Genomic DNA, 18,281 nt, shown 5'->3' with positions numbered 1-18,281 from the left:
GCTCAGGTGTTTAGAGTCTTTGTCTGCCTATTCATATTGTACATGGAACGTTACGGGTACTTCATGACTGCTGACCTGCCTCGTTGATGCTCTGGAAAGGTATACCAAGATCTCACAGCAGCACAGCCAAGTGGATGCAGTGTAGGCTTTCCACACCCTGCCTCAGTGTTGAAGTCTTGTCTGTTTTCTTACTCCTTGACTTGCCTCTTTCTGATTCCTATGTATTTCTTTTTTTTTTTTTTTTTTTTTTTTTTTGAGACGGAGTTTCGCTCTTGTTACCCAGGCTGGAGTGCAATGGCACGATCTCGGCTCACCGCAACCTCCGCCTCCTGGGTTCAGGCAATTCTCCTGCCTCAGCCTCCTGAATAGCTGGGATTACAGGCACACGCCACCATGCCCAGCTGATTTTTTGTATTTTTAGTAGAGACGGGGTTTCACCATGTTGACCAGGATGGTCTCGATCTCTTGACCTCGTGATCCACCCGCCTCGGCCTCCCAAAGTGCTGGGATTACAGGCTTGAGCCACCGCGCCCGGCCGCCTATGTATTTCTTAAATCGGAATTCCTATTTAGTGAAGATGGGGGTCTCACCACATTGGCCAGGCTGGTCTCAAACTCCTGACCTCAGGTGATCCACCTGCCTCTGCCTCCCAAAGTACTGGCATCACAGGCATGAGCCACTGCATCTGGTCCTATTTCTGCCGGATTACTGACTATTCTCACCAGATTACAGACACTTGGCCTTGTTCTGACCTTCAGCTTCCACATGTTCATCCTACCTTCTGACTGCCTGGCCTTGTCTTTACCTCTGCTCCTCAGCTAGCTTCCATATACCTAGACTCATGGCTGAATGGCCCTCTGCTGGGCCAGCCTTTCCTGGGATTTGGTCTTGCATTTTCATTATCTTTCCAATCCTATCGGTATACTGTAGCTCCATAAACCATTTTTCCCATATTCCCAGTGCTACTTAATCAGTATATTATTCCTATCCACTCAGATGTTGTCCATGCTCTCAAGTTCACTGTGGTGGTTTTAAAATGGCTCCAGAATTCCTTGACACCTTTACTGAGGATTAGGGCCTATGTCCATTCTTGAGTCTCCTTGGAGCTTTGTGATTGCTTGACCAATAGAATACAGTGGAATTAACACTGCCATTTTCTGGATGCAAATCTTAAAAAGCTGGTATCCCCCACTTCCTGTCTTGGGATGCTTACCCTTGGAACCTTACCATCATGCCAAGAGCAAGCTGGGGTAGCCTATGGAATGGAACTGAGGGCCCTGGTTGAGCTTTCAGCTGAGCCAGCATTATCTTGCCAGCCAGTAAGCCATCTTGAAGGTGGATCTTCCCATACCCAGTGGAGCAGCTCCAAATGATACCACATGGAACAGATGAGCTGATCTTAGTCCTGCCTAAGGTGCAGTGTGAGCAAAATAAATGTTACTTTAAGCCACTAAATTTTTAATGGTTTCTTACACAACAGCAGATGAAATGATAGCCACCCCACTGCATTCCCAGTCTGGCACTCTGCCACAAGAATTGTGCCTACTTGCTTTTTCCCTTATCAGCTCTTTTGAATTTCTCTCGCAATGATGATAAGCACACACTCTGTCAATGGGCTGGTAGGGTTAGAAGGGCTTCCTAACAGAAGAAAACAGCTCTAAATTCAAGAATTACAAAGGACCCTAAAATTACAAGCAAAGTATAGTCAAGAAGATGAATTTGAACACTAACATGATTTACCCAACAAAAAATGACAATCAGTTCATCAGTACATAAGAGAACTTGGCACACAATGGTCAATGAATGCTTGTTTTAAAAACTGTTTAAGGGAGTATGTGGAATCTTTTTGGGGGAGCTGCTGTCATCCAGAAAGATCTGGGAGGCAAGTCAGCCTTCATCCTGGTTTTCTGGTCACCCCAGAGAGGCCACTCTGAACAGCACAGGCTTCCCAGCCCCAGGGGCACTGTACTGCCTCTGTGCCTGGACCACCTCCACCGGCCTGCCCACCTCCCACCTGGAAATGAACTTAAAAGGTGTTGCATCCTGACACATTGCCAAAAGAAAATTTTAAGATTATGACAAATGCATGACTATTCAACTACCAGTTTACTAGTAGTAATCCAGTTTGGCCCAAGTAAATTAAGTCTCAGTGCTGACTTAGAACCCCAGCTATAAGCTCTTCCACCATTCTCTGAATCCCTTCAGGTTTTTGTTTTTGTTTTGTTTTGTTTTTTTGAGTAGGAGTTTCACTGTGTCGCCCAGGCCGGAGTGCAGTGGCCCTATCTCAGCTCACTGCAACCTCCACCTCCCGGGTTCAAGCGATTCTCCCGTCCCAGCTTCCTGAGTAGCTGGGATTACAGACGCCCACCACCACATCCAGCTAATTTTTGCATTTTAGTAGAGATGGAGTTTCAGCATGTTGGCCAGGCTAGCCTCGAACTCATGACCTTAAGTGATCTCCCAAAGTACTGGGATTACAGTCGTGAGCCACTGCGCCCGGCCCAGTTTCTTATTTTAGCCATAATCTGACTGAGTAAATACGGATTGTATTTATTTTTATATATTTAATTTTAGAGGCAGGGTCTCTTGTCACTCAAGGCTGGAGTGCAGTGGCACAATCATAGCCCACCGTAACCTCAAGCTCCTGGCCTCAAGCCTCCCACCTCTGCCTCCTGAATAGCTAGGACTACAGGGTGTGCACCACCACTCCTGGAAATTTTTTTTTTCTTTTTAGAAAGGGGGTCTCTGAGTCTCACTATGTTGCCCAGGCTGGTCTCAGACCCCTGGCCTAAGCGATCCCCCTGCCTGACCTTCCACAATGCTGGGATTACAGGCTTGAGCCACCCCCAGCCTCCGGATTTTCTTTATTCTGAAACCCATCCCTAATTTTATTTTCTGCCAGAGGAAATCTGTTTTTCACAGCGTGATAAACTAGCAAGTCTGAGATAGCAACTATATAAAAACTGCAAACACATAAATAACAGCCATATCGAAAGCATAGGGCTTATGTCAGCATAAGAATAGGTTAGCGCCTTCCCACCCTGGCCACATGCTTGGTCAGCAATTTCCAGCACTTGAAGACACTGCAAAGGGCTTCACACCGCTCATCTTACAAGATGGTTACAACCACCTAGAAAGGTGGAACAGGACTCTTCGTCTGTGTTATAAAAAAGGAAACAGTGAGACACAGAGAAGACACAGAGCCAATAACGCAGAGGTTGGACATAACTGAGGTCTTCAAAGCTTCAGTTTTGCCTCTTTCACCCGTAACCCGCAGCTGGGCCCTGGTCCTGATGCTGAGGCCCCAAGGCGCATACACCTGCGCCGGGCAGGAATGAACCAGCCAATGAGGAGCCCGTATGCAGGGGGTGGGACGGGAAAGCTGCCAATGAGAGAGCCGACCCCGAGAGACACGGAGCTAATGAGGGCTTTGTGCTGGAGAGGGACGGCTGTTCGGCCAATGCGGGGCTGGGTCCGGCGCAGCAGGAAGGCGGGACTGCCAGTGGGGCGCCGGGGCGGGGCGTTCGCGAGCAGCCGAACCCGGCGTGCTGTCCGCTCGCCGCCCGCCATGGCCCGCGCAGCCCCGCTGCTCGCCGCGCTAACCGCGCTTCTCGCCGCCGCCGCTGCTGGCGGAGATGCTCCGCCGGGCAAAATCGGTGCGGGAAGGACGCGATGGGGTTCCCAGCTGGGGAGGGCCGGCGAGTAAAGGGTTCTCAGCTCTCAGCTAGGTGGGGGTAGAGGAGGGCAGCTGGGTGAGGGAGGGGTCCTCGGGAGAGGAGGTGGGTGGAGGAGAGGGCGGAAGGGGACGCGGCAGGGAAGGTCCTGATGGGACCGGGGCGTGGCATGTGAAGAGGGCCACCTGGGACGGAAAAGAGGCCTGAGCAGGACTGGTCACGGATCTCACCGGGGGGTCCAGGATCACTGAGCATCTGCCGTGAACCTGGCTGTTTTCAAGGCGCCGGGTGACAGAAGACAGAGAGGCTGGGCGTTGGCATTCACAGAGGTTGGTTGAGGGCTGTCTGTGTAGCAGATGTGGTGCTGTAGTTCCTGCTGTGGGAAGAGCCCTCACAGTACAGGGAAGTCCATGCTGAGCTGAGAAAGTACAGTCCATGCAGAGGAAGGGCGCGTCATCTCTCTGCGGCCCCAGGAGGGCTTCTTGGAAGTAACATCTAAGCCAGACCCCCACCCCAGGTCGATAGGAGACAGTCCTGGCAGAGACAGAACACTAGGTCTGCTGGAGATTTGCTGACAGAACAGGGAACTTTTAACAACGGTCATTTTGTTTATTGCGTGTGTGGTTTCTCCAATACTTTATTTTGAAAATGTTCCCATGTACAGCAAGAATTTTATAGTGGTCGTCTGTATACCCACCACCTACATTCTGCCATTAACTGCTACTATGCTTGCTATGTCACATAACTATCACTCACCCTTCTAGACATCCACGAATCCATCCTACATTTTGATGCATCCCCAAATAAATTGCAGACATCAGAACACTTCACTAAATACTTCATCGTGCATATATCATTGACTAGAGTTCCATATGTGTTTACAGTTGCTTTTTTTCCCCTCCCTCAACAATTGTCTTTTTAACTACATGACTCGTGAAGATTTTCAAGTCCCTCGCACATAATATTCACACAGGCAGAGATGCTGGGCTTCGGGGTGGGACGACAAAGGCCCTACTCCACTATGCTACCCTCCATGCGCCCCAGTTGGCAGGAGTGCCTGGAACATCTCATAGAAGCACTGCAAACTTACAGTGTCTAGTGCAGTGCTAAAGCCTTTTTTTGTGTCAGAACCACAGCCCAGGCCATACAGGATTAAGACAGACTGAAGCATGCCAGGAACCAGTTTGAGACTGAGAATTTAGGGCTTTCCATGAAAAGAGAATCCTGAGGCTAGAGTAGGCAGAGAAGCCCTCATGGAGAGAAGGTGGAGTTTGAGCCAGGCTTTGAAGGATGTGGAAGAGTTAGGCAGGCAGTATCCATGAGTGACCATGTGTTCTCTCTATGCCCTTAAATTATTTGAATACAGTGTGGCTAGGGGTAAGTGGAGTGTACTGTGGGAATATGCAGGGCACTCCCCTTTTTCTTTGGAACAGGCAACAGGACAGGACATTTCTCACCATTGGGGAAGGGATAGGACCTCCAGCCAGCAGAATTGCTGCATTGTGGCAACATGGAGCATTCTGCCTGCCTCCTTCCAGCTGGCCCTTCTGGCCCCACCCAAGAGTCATCCAGGGCAGGACATTGGCAATGCCACGCTGCCTTTTAGTTTTCTGGATTTTCCTCAGCCCTCTCACAGGAGCCTCTGTCCACCCTTGGTGGTTTGGACTCTACCCACAAGAATGCGTACCTTCCTGTTAGGATGGCTTAATCCTTGTGCTCCTGCAGGATCAAATCTGAGAACCCCCATGTGGCATCAGGACCCTCTAAACCCACCCATATAGTTCCATATGCTGCCCTGCTCATGCTGGTCTCTTTGCAGAGCATGCATGCCCTCTCACTGACAAAACTGATTGTCCTCCAGCGTCTTGCATGAAATCTTATTTCCCTGAGAAGCCTGTGTCTCCACACTCTCTGGGGTAGAATTCACTGCTTTCTCCTCAGGACTCCCTGGTACCCTGTTGCACTTCATCACGGTTTGTTGTAGCTGATTGTGCAGGAGTCTGTCTGCCCACTCAGTGCTGGCCTTCTGGGGGACAGAAGCCTATTTGATTTATCTTTGTCCCCCAGGACATCTTACTGTAAATTAGAGAGTGAGTGTCAGTTGTGTTAAATGAGCTGGTTCACAATGAAATTGTGTCTTCTGCTTCCTGATCTTGGGCAGCTTCTAGGCCTTAATATCAGTTTCTCTGGAGAAATTGGTAATTTGTGACTCTTTGCACATAGCGGGGACGGGAGCACAGTGGTTAAAATAAAAAGGTTATGTGCTGCCTTGGAAGTGGCTTTGTAAGTACTAAGAGAGGAAGTGGTTTATTCTTTCAACACAGAAAAAATGCTTCATGAACTCTACTGTCTGCCAGGATCTGGGGGCATAGTGACCATCTGCTCTCTCTCTGTCTTTAAATAACTTGAATACAGTGTGGCTAGGGGTAAGCAGAGTGTGCTATGGGAATGAACAGGAGGAACATCTGACTCACCTCAGGTGGATCAGTCAAGCCAAGCTATAGTTGACATCTAAGGACTGTTAAAGCCAGTGAGACACAGGGTGAAGGTACTCCTATCAAAGGGAACAGCTTGGGCAAAGGCCCAAGCATAAGACAAAAGCTATACGACCACAATAAGAGAAGCCCAGACAGACAAGAAGGTGGCATCTTGGAAGGGTAGGGCAGGAAGTGGAATAAGTAAACGGAGGCTAGATCATAGAGAACCTGGTGCTATCTGAGGATTGCCTGTCACTTCGTGGCAGCAGCTGGTACTCTGGGTCCCAGTGGGTCCAGTAAGGATAAATTACAACAGATTTATTCCATTTTCTTTTTGGATAAGGCCTCTGGACTGTCTGATGAGAGGAAAGTAATGTTTCAGATACAGATACATGATGGGGAAAAATTATAGGTAGAGTGGTAGTCCAATTTAGTAGCTTCATAGCTGTTTACAGTTCTCTCACAGGACTGTTTAATGATCAGTGTCAGGCCAGGCACAGTGGCTCGTGCCTGTTTCACTGTGTTGGTCAGGCTGGTCTCGAACTCCCGACCTCAGGTGATCCCCCCGCCTCTGCTTCCCAAAGTGCCGGGATTATAGGCGTGAGCCACCGTGCCTGGCGGGTACATTCCAGTCTTGACAAACACAGACATAGAGATGATTTAAGTGTCCGGTATAGGTTGGACTAGACCAGGGGTTGGCAGACTTTTTCTGTAAATGACCAGAGAGTAAATACTTTAGGCTTTTCAGGTCATGCAGTCTCTGTTGCAGCTACTTAACTCTACCTAAAATGAAAACAGTCATAGACAATAAATAAAAGAAAGGGCGTCATGGCTGTGTTTCAATAAAACTTTTGTTTGCAAAAACAGGCATCTGCCCAGATTTGGCCTGCAGGCTGTGGTTTGCCAATCCCTGGATTAAGGAGTGGTTTCCAAACACTGATCACTGAACAGAACTGGTCAGTAACTTTTTACCAATTCATAGTGAAATAAGAAAACTAGAAGCAAAGTAGTGAGTTTGTATAAAACTAAATTTATTCTCTTTAAATGGTCATCCTGACTTTCAATATTCTTTGCTCGTCTTTTGCTGCTGAAATGCCTTTTTCTTTATGAAATGCAGGTTATAGTAAATGTTAGTTTTCAGGTTTGCCTTTGCTTATTATTAATAGCTCTACTGACAGTCTGCAAATTTCCTTTTGGAAATGTTATACGCCTACGAAATTTAAGCACCTGGGAACCACCAGCGCAGGAGGATGCAAAGCGTGGGCTGCAGCCTCTCACTCTCATGTTCTGTCTCTCTGCTTCCCTGCCTCCTGGGCCTGCTGACAGCCGTGGTTGGGGCCGGGATCGGGGGCTCTGCTGTGGCCCATTTCCTCCAGCAGCACTTTGGACCTCGGGTGCAGATCGACGTGTATGAGAAGGGAACTGTGGGTGGCCGCCTGGCCACCATCTCAGTCAACAAGCAGCACTACGAGAGTGGGGCCGCCTCCTTCCACTCCCTGAGCCTGCACATGCAGGACTTCGTCAAGCTGCTGGGTGAGTGGTCAGTCCTGGGGCTCCAGTGCCCAGCGCCCTGGGGCTGGTGACAGCATTGGGCCCTTCTCAAACTTCCCAGACCATCAAGGCCAGAAGGTGATGTGGCCCAATCTCCTCATTTTACAGATGCAGCAGCAGAGACAGAGGGGAAGGAACTTGCCTGAGGTTACACAGTGAGTTAGTTGCAGAGCCGGGATTAGAACTCAGGTTTGACTCCTAGGCCAGTTTCTTGCCCTTTCAATTTGCTGCCTCTAAATAATCGTGATCATATCACCTTCCACATGCTCGTGCTTGCCAGGTACCCAGCACCCTTCTGGGTGGTATGTAGGCATTACCTCAGATCCTCCCTACCAACCTGCAAGATGAGTGTTAGATCTCCTCTTAAGGAAACTGAGGCTCAGATAATGTATAGATCTCAGCTAAAGCCATTACAGCAAGAGAGCTGGCATTGAAATCCAGCAGCATCTGTCAAGTACACCTTCTGTTTGATGCAGAAACTCCACTTCTCAGAAGCGATGCTACAGGTGGTCTTATAGATGTGCAGAGTAGCATAGATACCAAGTTATTCATTACAGCATTGTTTATAATAGCAAAAGGCTGAGAGTATCCTATCTGCCTATCCACTAGGACCTGGGGTTAAACAAATTACTGTCTAACTACACAATAGGCTGTTCAGCAGTCAGAATGGGGAAGTTTTTATGCCTAGATACAGGACAATCTCCCAGATATAGTGTATTGCTAAGGTGGAGAGCAGATTGGAACCATCGATGGTTCCAGTCCATGCTAATGAGATTACATGAGTGACAGAGGGACAAGACATGAGCCTGGGGGTGAGTGGGAGCCCTGTCAGATCAACCCAGAGGAGAGGACAGGCTGGACTGGCAGAGAAGTTGACAGTATCGGCATGAGGTTGCAATGTGCCATGTGAGGTCTGTGAGGGTGGGGAAGGAACAAGTCATGGTAGCTATATCTGTATTTAGGAATCCACTGCTCTGTAAGTTGCAGCGTGCAGGATGGCTTGTAAGAAGCTAGGATAACTTCCATGTGATCTCAGTGCCCAAGGCCACCATCTCTGAACTAGCTCAGTGGCTCTCAGCCCCTGGACATTCTGGACATAAAATCTGAGTTTCCCTCACTTGTGGATCCTGTTGGGGAAAAAAAAATGTAAAATGTTACATTATTTTCATTTTCATTCATTTATTGAGTAGGTAGTCCAGCCATTTTCCCAGTGCATCTGTTCACTGTTTATAAACAAGCGGCAGAAATGAACAAGCCACAGTGTTGGTGTTTCCTTTAATGGAGGCAGTCCATTTGCATCAAGAAGGCTCCAAGTCTTGGAGGGGACCTGAAGGGCTCCTCTTTGTCTCTGCAGGGCTGAGGCACCGCCGTGAGGTGGTGGGCAGGAGCGCCATCTTCGGTGGGGAGCACTTTGTGCTGGAGGAGACCGACTGGTACCTGCTGAACCTCTTCCGCCTCTGGTGGCACTACGGCATCAGCTTCCTGAGGCTGCAGATGTGGGTGGAGGAGGTCATGGAGAAGTTCATGAGGTAGGGCTGGCGGAGCTATGGGGATGGCGTTCGGGGGTGGGGGGGCTCCGAGAAGAGTTGGGGGAGGAACCAGCTTGACTGTACTTTGTGAAAAAGGAAAAGGTCTTTGCTGAGTATGAGAGCCAGCACAATTAGTGCAGGTTCAGAGCAAGCCCTGGCATGAGGAATGGCCATATTTGGTCCAGTAATGGTCTCTCTAGTATTGTCACACTGACACTCATTTTCTTACCCTCCCTCTGCTACGCTGATATTAATAAAAGCATGGGTTGCAGACTCAGTCACTTAACAAGGGCTGAATTGGGATGTGAGTCAGTGAATCAGCAGGTAGAAGAGAGCAGAGCAAGGCCCCCTCTGAAGGAGGCAGCCAGCCCTCCGCCGCAGCCATCTGCAGCCAGCTGTGTACAAGGCCCACCTCATGTGGCGAGATCTACTCGCTGTTCAGGAGAAGCTAGAATCCAGAGTTGTATGTGAAATCTTTCAGTGTTTCCACATTGGCAGCCGTTTCAGTCCACAGGCTGCATTTGCGAACTGTGTTGTCCCCATTTTTCCATCTAGAATAAACACCTTTCTTCACCACTCCTCTTATCCTTGGCCTCCAGCCCCCTCCCCATCACCTTTGGTCCCATATGTGGAGGGCAGGTGTTCTGTTCTCTCCCTGTTCACTCACTCGCCAAGCTATCACTCCACCTTTCCTCAAAGTCCTTCCCAAAGGCGCTCACTGCCTCCAGCCCAAGGTGCAGGGGCTGTTCCTCAGACCCCATCGCTGTCTGCCTCCCTTCAGTGTCAGACACTTAAGTGTGGCCTGTGCCCTCCTTCCCTGGTTCCTGACACTTCTCCACTTCCTTCCCATTCTATAACTCTGCTGTTTATAGCCTTTCTTCCTCATATTCTCCAGATGCCACCCAAAGCTTATTTCCTTACCTCTCTTCTTTCTGATATTTTTCTCCCTTGTCTATTTTATCCAGACCAATAATGTTGACTTCTACCTTTTATGGGAGATGACTTCTCCCTGTCAACCCTAGTTTTCTTCTTCAGTTACAGACTCACATTTCTCCTTTATAGACACCTCCCTCTGGTGTCCTATTGATAACCAAACTCAACATGTTTACAAAAGTGGCCCCAGAATGGGCAGCATTTCAAAGGCCCGCCAGTCAGGAAATCCATCGATGGTTCTAATCCATGCTAATGAGATTACATGAGTGACAGAGGGACAAGACATGAGCCTGGGGGTGAGTGGGAGCCCTGTCAAGGGCTCAAGCCAGAGGAGAGGACAGGCTGGACTGGCGGAGAAGGTGGCAGTATCGGCATGAGGTTGCAACATGCCATCGGGTCCTAGAAGCTGCGGTAGAGCCGACACTATTAGAGTGGGGATGCGCCAGCAGGAGTGGGCCATAGCCCATTGCCTGGCAGTCCCAGCTGGGTAAAGAAAGGGTTTTGAACTATGACCTCAGGCAGGGAGTAGCTCAGAGAGGTGATACAGTTGTTATTCGGCACAAACGTGATGTGAAGATTCCATACTTCCACACTCCCTTTAGGTGGGATAGGCCCACTGCAGTCAGTGAACAGGCCCCAGGGAACATAACATGCCCCAGCCTCCTCTTCCACCGCTCCATGTAGAGGAAATGATGGGTTCCTGCTGGGCCTCCCAGGCAGTATGACCCAGGGGCAGGTGGTCAGGCAAAAGAGAGTGAGAGAGTCCTTCCTCCGCAAGGACCCCAGCTCTATGTGTCTTCTAGGATCTATAAGTACCAGGCGCACGGCTATGCCTTCTCAGGTGTGGAGGAGCTGCTCTACTCACTGGGGGAGGCCACCTTTGTCAACATGACCCAGCACTCTGTTGCCGAGTCCCTGCTGCAGGTGGGCGTCACACAGCGCTTTATTGATGACGTCGTCTCTGCTGTCCTGCGGGCCAGCTATGGCCAGTCAGCAGCGATGCCTGCCTTTGCAGGTGAGCATCCAGCCCTTGGCCTGCCCGCCTGCCCCTCCTCTGCCCAGGGTGCTCATAATGGGCTGGAGGTCTCCATGATAACCTCCCCTTTATCCAGCTCATTACAGTCACCTAGTCACTCTGCTCCCCCATCCTGTCTGATTCTGGCACTGGCCGTGAGTTGGCAGGAGATAGTATCACCCCACTTCACAGACAGTGAAAGCAAAGCTCAGATCACAGGTCCAGTGTGTTTCTACCACTCCCAATTGCCTCACCATCCCTTGCATATGTGTAAGTGTTAGAGCTAAGATGATGCTCTGCTCTCTTTGGTTTCAAGAACTACCCTGTTGAGGCCTTTGAGCCACTGTTAGAGCACCTCCTCTTCCCAGCTCCTGACGGGGGTGGCTCGGCCTGTTTATAGCTCACTCTCTGCTAGCACAGACCACAAGAGTGGAGAAGGTAGGCTTCACAAGAGCAGGAACCCTTGTCTATTGTTCACTGATACATCCCAAACACAGAACTCAAGTTGTTTTAAAAAAGAATAGGTTTTGCCTAATAAAGACAAAAAAAAAAAAAAAGAATAGGGACTATATTTGTTTCCTAGGGCTGCCATAACAAAGTAACACAAACTGGGTAGGTTAAACACCAGAAATTTATTGTCTCACAGTTCTAGAGGATAGAAGTTTGAGGTCAAAGTGTTGGCAAAGTTGGTTCTTTCTGAAGGCTATGAAAAAAAAATCTGTTCCATGAGTCTTGTGTAGTTTCTAGTGATTTCCTGGAAATGTTTGGCATTCCTGGCCTGTAGATGCATCACCCTGATCACTGTCTTCATCTTCACTTAGCATTTGCTCTGTGCATATGTCAGTCTCTGTGCCTAAATTTCCTTCTTATAAAGATGCCAGTCACACTGGATTAGGCTCAACCCTAATGACCCTATCCTAACTAATTTCCAAATAAAGCTTACAGTCATGGGTACTAGGGATAATGTTTTCAACACCTCTGGTCGGGGGACATAATTTAATCCATAACATACTGGGCATTCAGTATATTTTTGTTAAATAAATGAATGAAAAGATTTACAATAACAAGCACCTCCCTGGTACTCTTTTTTTTTTTTTTTTTTTTTTTTTTTTTTGGTTTAGGTTCAGTTTTGTTACCCAGGCTGGAGTGCAATGGTGCGATCTCGGCTCACCGCAACCTCCGCCTCCTGGGTTCAGGCAATTCTCCTGCCTCAGCCTCCTGAGTAGCTGGGATTACAGGCACGCACCACCATGCCCAGCTAATGTTTTGTATTTTTAGTAGAGACGGGGTTTCACCGTGTTGACCAGGATGGTCTTGATCTCTCGACCTCGTGATCCACCCGCCTTGGCCTCCCAAAGTGCTGGGATTACAGGCTTGAGCCACCGCGCCCGGCCCCTGGTACTCTTGATACTATTCATCTGGCTCTGCACATGCTGGCTCCTTCTCAGCCTTTAGGCCCTGCCTCAATGTTCCCGCAGTGTGGCTTCCCTGCTCATTCTTTCGGTGTCTTGTGTGTCTCCTTCATAGCATTTTTGTATAGAGATACATAGAATTCACATACCATATAATTCACCCATTTAAAGTGTACAGTCAGTGGTTCTTAGCACATTGGGAGTTCTGAAACCATCACCACAATCAATTTTAGAACATTTTTATCACCCCAAAAAGAATCCCCTTGCCCTTTAGCCCTCACGTCCCCAGCACCCCCCAGCCTCCCAGCCCTGTACAACTACAAATCTGCTCTCTGTTTCTGTGGATTTGCCCAGTCTGGGCATTCCGCATAAAACAGACCTCACAATATGTGGTCTCTGGGAGCTGGCTCTTTCACTGAGCACAGTTCTTCCCCCCATAGCACTGTGTACTTTGTTGTGCTTATTTGTATGTTTGCCGTCTCCCATGCCCATGGTTGGGAGAGTTTTGCCCTGGCGGGGAGGCCCAGTCGAATAGTACTGGACTCCCCAGCCCTACTGCCCCACGGCCCTGACAACCTCTCAGCAGCCCTTTCCTGCTTTGCCCAGGAGCCATGTCACTAGCTGGGGCCCAAGGCAGCCTGTGGTCTGTGGAAGGAGGTAATAAGCTGGTTTGTTCCGGTTTGCTGAAGCTCACCAAGGCCAACGTGATCCATGCCGCAGTGACCTCTGTGACCCTGCACAGCACAGGTGCGTAGACAGAGCAGGAGTGGGCACGCATGCCAATTCCCAGCTACTGGACACTCCTGCCTCCTTTGTACCTCAGCACTGGTCAGTGATCCCCTTGGGGAGTAGTACAGAAAAGCACTGAGAAGCCCCAGCCCTGCTAGTGACACTAGAGGGTGCTATTTTCTCAATTCAAATGTCAGAGCCAGAAAGCTGAGACTTCCATCAACCCAGCCTTTTTCTGTTGACTGATGAGGACTTTGAATGACAGCCTTGCCCAAGCTCCCCCAGCTGGTCTGCAGTGGAGGCAGAGCAGAAACTGAGTCTCCGGACTCCAGGCTTCCTCTGCAGCCACACCTGCATGGAGAGAACAGGACCTACCGTTTAGACAGCCCCACTGCACCCTGGGCACCAGGGTCTTGTTGTACCCTCAATGCTGGGCCCCATTGGGGAGTTCAGTGGGTAGAAGCCAAGGGAAAGTTGACTTTTTTTTTTCTTTTTGACAGAGTCTCCCTCTGTCTCCCAGGCTGGAGTGTAGTGGTGCAATCTCAGCTCATTGCAACCTCCACCTCCCAGGTTGAAGCAATTCTCCTGCCACAGCCTCCCGAGTATCTGGGACTACAGGCACCCACCATCACTCCAGGCTAATTTTGTATTTTTAGTAGAAATGGGATTTCTCCATGTTGGTCAGGCTGGTCTTGAACTCCTGACCTCAGGTAATCCGTCCGCCGTGGCCTCCCCAAGTACTGGGATTACAGGTGTCAGCCACTACACCCAGCTGGGGAAAGTTTACTTTGTGCTCTTTTCTTTCCAGAGGGGAAAGCCCTGTACCAGGTGGCCTATGAGAATGAGGTAGGCAACAGCTCTGACTTCTATGACATCGTGGTCATCGCCACCCCCCTGCACGTGGACAACAGCAGCAGCAACTTAACCTTTGCAGGCTTCCACCCGCCCATTGATGACGTGCAGGGCTCTTTCCAGCCCACCGTTGTCTCCTTGGTCCACGGCTACCTCAACTCTTCCTACTTTGGTTTCCCAGACCCTAAGCTTTTCCCCTTTGCCAACATCCTTACCACAGATTTCCCCAGCTTCTTCTGCAACCTGGACAACATCTGCCCTGTCAACATTTCTGCCAGCTTCCGGCGAAAGCAGCCCCAGGAGGCAGCTGTTTGGCGAGTCCAGTCCCCCAAGCCCCTCTTTCGGACCCAGCTGAAGACCCTCTTCCGTTCCTATTACTCAGTGCAGATAGCCGAGTGGCAGGCCCATCCCCTCTATGGCTCCCGCCCCACGCTCCCAAGGTTCGCACTCCATGACCAGCTCTTCTACCTCAATGCCCTGGAGTGGGCGGCCAGCTCCGTGGAGGTGATGGCCGTGGCTGCCAAGAATGTGGCTTTGCTGGCTTACAACCGCTGGTACCAGGACCTAGATAAGATTGATCAAAAAGATTTGATGCACAAGGTCAAGACTGAACTGTGAGGGCTCCTGGGAGAGCCTAGGAACTTTCAGCCCCCACTGAAGACGGATCGTACCCCACAGCAGCCCAGGACTAAATAAGCCATGCTCACCCACCAGGCCTCTCTCTGACCCCTCATGTATCAATCGTCTTTTCCCTACAGTGTGGGTCTGGGTGACCTACTGTCTGCCTAACTTAAGGGCCCTCACAGTGGCCGCTGCTTTTTTTAAGGGGGAAAGTAAAGAAAGGAAGGGAAATCCAAGCTAGTATATTTGTGTTTTTTTTGTTTTTTTTTTAAGAAGAAATAAAAGTTCATCTTCACAAGGTGCTTCAGACTTGGTTTTTTAACTAGGAACCAGAAGACTACAGGAGAGATTATAAAGCAGAGAACTATGAGTAGTTTTTTTTACTGCTTTTCACTACGTACTCCCACAGTGGACAATGAGTTGAGGCAACCTACAGTAAAACATTTACCACCAGAGGGTTACAAATAATGTATAAAGGAAGATCAGAAACCCTAATAAATGACCATAGCTCCTGTTTACTGTGTGGACTTGCTTGATTTGAAGTACCTAGTTCAGAACTCACTAGTCACCATCTCCAAGCTTGTCAACATCACTGCATATTGGAGGAGATGACTGTGGTAGGACCCAAGGAAGAGATGTGCACCTGAACAGTCGTCAGCATATCTCCAAGTTTCGTGGAACCAGTGGGAAAAGAGAAACCTGTGAGGCTGTAGGAACAGGGAAGATTTTTCTTCGCACCTGGAGGAATTGACAATTCTCTTCCTTATGCAAAGATTGAGGAATGCAACAATGCAAAGAAGACAAGTCCCCAGCTGGTAGAGAGAGGTCATATCTCACCCCCAGGTGTTCATCCCAGTAGAAGAAAGAGAAAAGAAGGTGTTAGGGTAGGATTCTTCAGAGGTTAGCCTGGTACTTGCTCATCAGACACTAGCTTGAAATAAGAGGAAAATTATGCTTTGCTTTGCTTTTTCTATCTACAAACCTTTAAAAATCACTCATTTTAGAAAAGAAAGTAAAAGTCCTTTTCATTCCTTTTGGACCTGTTCTTTTCTGTAATGGAAGAACTAAGTCTTAGGCGCCCAGGGACCAACAACTACATTAGAATCTCCTGGGGAAGGGTAGAGGGCCTTGAGAAAGATGCAGGTACTTAAAGACTCGCTAAATCAGGCTTTAGGGAGAGGGCCTGGGTGCCCAGAGTAACAACACTACCAAATGCCTGGGCAAAATACCCTTCCAGATGGTGGAGGCCCAAACTGGCTCTGAGGTGGTTTTTACAGTGCCAGGGTGATGGTAATGGGCAGTTTATTGAAAGAAAATACAAGTAGTATGCACTTATAACTGGAAATTATGAAACCAGCACATCAATAAGAAGGCTTTTTTTTTTTTTTTTTTGGAGACAGAGTTTCATTCTTGTTGCCCAGGCTGGAGGGCAATGGCCTGATTTTGGCTCCCTACAGCCTCCGCCTCTTAGGTTCAAGCAATTCTCATGCCTCAGCCTCCCAAGTAGCTGGGATTACAGGCGTGAACCACCACACATGGCTAATTTTTTGTATTCTTAGTAGAGATGGTGTTTTGCCACGTTGGCCAGGTGTTCTCAAATTTCTAGCCTTGGGTGATCCACTGCACCTAGCCAAGTAAGAAGACTTTTGATGAAGTAGTAGAAAACCAAATTCAAATTGACTTAAGCAATAAAAAGTTTTTATTTGTGGCTAGGCGCAGTGGCTCACGCCTGTAATCCCAGCATTTTGGGAGGCTGAGGTGGGTGGATCACTTGAGGTTGGGAGTTCGAGACCAGCCTGACCAACATGGAGAAACCCTGTCTCTACTAAAAATACAAAGTTAACCAGGCATGGTGGCGCATGCTGTAATCCCAGCTACTTGGGAGACAGGCAGGAGAATTGCTTGAACCCAGGAAGTGGAGGTTGCAGAGAGCCGAGATCACACCATTGCACTCCAGCCTGGGCAACAAGAGCGAAACCTTATTTCAAAAAAAAAAGTTTGTATTAGTTATTGTGGCTTAAAAGTCTAGACATAGAGCACTGTGCAATCTCACAGTTCCACGATTTCTCTCATGGTACAAGATGGCTGCCAACAGCTCCCAGGAAGAGAAGGTCTTTTCTCATAACCCCTGAACCAAATTTTGGGCTCTGGGCCAGCTGGACCACCCCTGAACCAATTCCTGTGGCCCATCAGATACAAGACCAGTAACCATGATGCAGGGCAGGGAGGATGTGAGATTAACCAGATTGGCTTAGAGCAGTCAGGTCCTGTCCCTGGAGCAGAAGTGGTCTCATCCAAACCTCAAAGTCAGAGGCGTAAAGGGTATTGGAGAGAGAGCCACAATGTCAGCCACATGCAGATAGGGCTCTCAAGTCCAGTGAAATCAAAGTGTGTAATGGCATCTTTTCATGGTGTGTTTGAAATGAAGATGGCATGTGCTGTCATGGTGTAATTAATCATTGGTATTGGCCCAGCATTGGACAATACAAAACTTATCTTTGATAACCACCCCACCCTTGCATCCCTACAGAGAATATGTGCACAGAAGACACAAACCAAGGTAGTTACATTTGATCCTCAGAAACCTCACTTACCTGAATAGGCCCAAACAGCTCAGAACCAAAGCCAGCCAAAATGCCCACACACTGTTTGCCTCCCCAAGCCCAAACCTGATTCCTTGGAGGCAGGGAGGAAAGGACAGATTCCGGAAATGAGAACCAGCAGGAAGCCTTTGCCCCAGTGCCCACCCCAGCCTTCTTAGGCCTGGACAGAAGCCCCCAGGGGCTCACAGACCTCTGGGAGAAGAGAACATTTGGAAGGACAGCCAAATGAAACAAGAGAAGGGCCACACATCCTCAGTAGTCCAGGATGCAGTGTAGTAGATGTTTAATACCCTTCATGAGAACTCTGCCTCCTGGAGCAGGTGATCCAAGCAAAATTTCAGGACTTTGGGGGATAAGTGGCAGCTGTAGAAGGTAGAATCAGAGTGGGTGGTTTGCAGCGGGGGACCGGGGAGGTTGATAAGGAATTCTTTTCTCTGACCCACCCATGAAGGCAAAATAGAGGAAGGCAGGAGGCAGATCTTGGGATCCCTTAAGAGGCTTCTATGCATTCATTCACCAAGCACAGTGCCCCTATCGACACTGGACACTGTGCCAGGTGCTGGAGGTGCAGCGCTGAGAGAAGAATGATGCCCCTGTCTCATGGAGTGTGAGCTTTTCGCTAGAGGAGGCAAACATGAAACACACTTAGATTCAGACCAAAGTTGCAGGGTGCTGTGTAGACCCATCTCTCCAAAGGACTTGAGCTCCCTGCTGCTGCCTTTAAACTGGGGGCCTGGGAGGAGCCAGCTGGGACTCAGCGCTATGCCAGGGGCCAGCCCAAGCTTCTAAGTCAGAGGATGGTAAGCCTGGGAAAGACCTTGGAGATCCCCAGATCCCATCTATTCATTTCGCAGATGAGGAATCCAAAGCCCAGAAAGAGGAAAA

At 49.1% G+C, this 18,281-nt stretch overlaps 1 protein-coding gene across 2 annotated transcripts; it reads left to right on the top strand.

The window, feature by feature from the left end:
* Positions 1–3,526: 3,526 nt before the first annotated feature.
* Positions 3,527–15,825, top strand: PCYOX1L (prenylcysteine oxidase 1 like). 2 transcript variants are annotated; one of them, XM_032250269.1, is made up of 6 exons: positions 3,527–3,656; positions 7,478–7,684; positions 9,057–9,231; positions 10,968–11,179; positions 13,198–13,338; positions 14,129–15,825. In XM_032250269.1, exons 1-6 carry the CDS (start codon positions 3,569–3,571, stop codon positions 14,788–14,790), a joined length of 1,485 nt encoding a protein of 494 aa, XP_032106160.1. In that variant the 5' UTR covers positions 3,527–3,568; the 3' UTR covers positions 14,791–15,825. The 2 variants fall into 2 exon arrangements, with proteins under 2 accessions (XP_032106160.1, XP_032106161.1); XM_032250270.1 differs by lacking the exon at positions 3,527–3,656 and adding an exon at positions 3,678–3,728.
* The last annotated feature ends 2,456 nt before the right edge of the window (positions 15,826–18,281 follow it).

This window comes from Sapajus apella, unplaced genomic scaffold (assembly GCF_009761245.1).
Source record: "Sapajus apella isolate SASKATOON/1434 unplaced genomic scaffold, GSC_monkey_1.0 scaffold71, whole genome shotgun sequence".
Classification (NCBI taxonomy): domain Eukaryota; kingdom Metazoa; phylum Chordata; class Mammalia; order Primates; family Cebidae; genus Sapajus; species Sapajus apella.
This window is presented reverse-complemented; position numbering and strand designations above follow the sequence as displayed.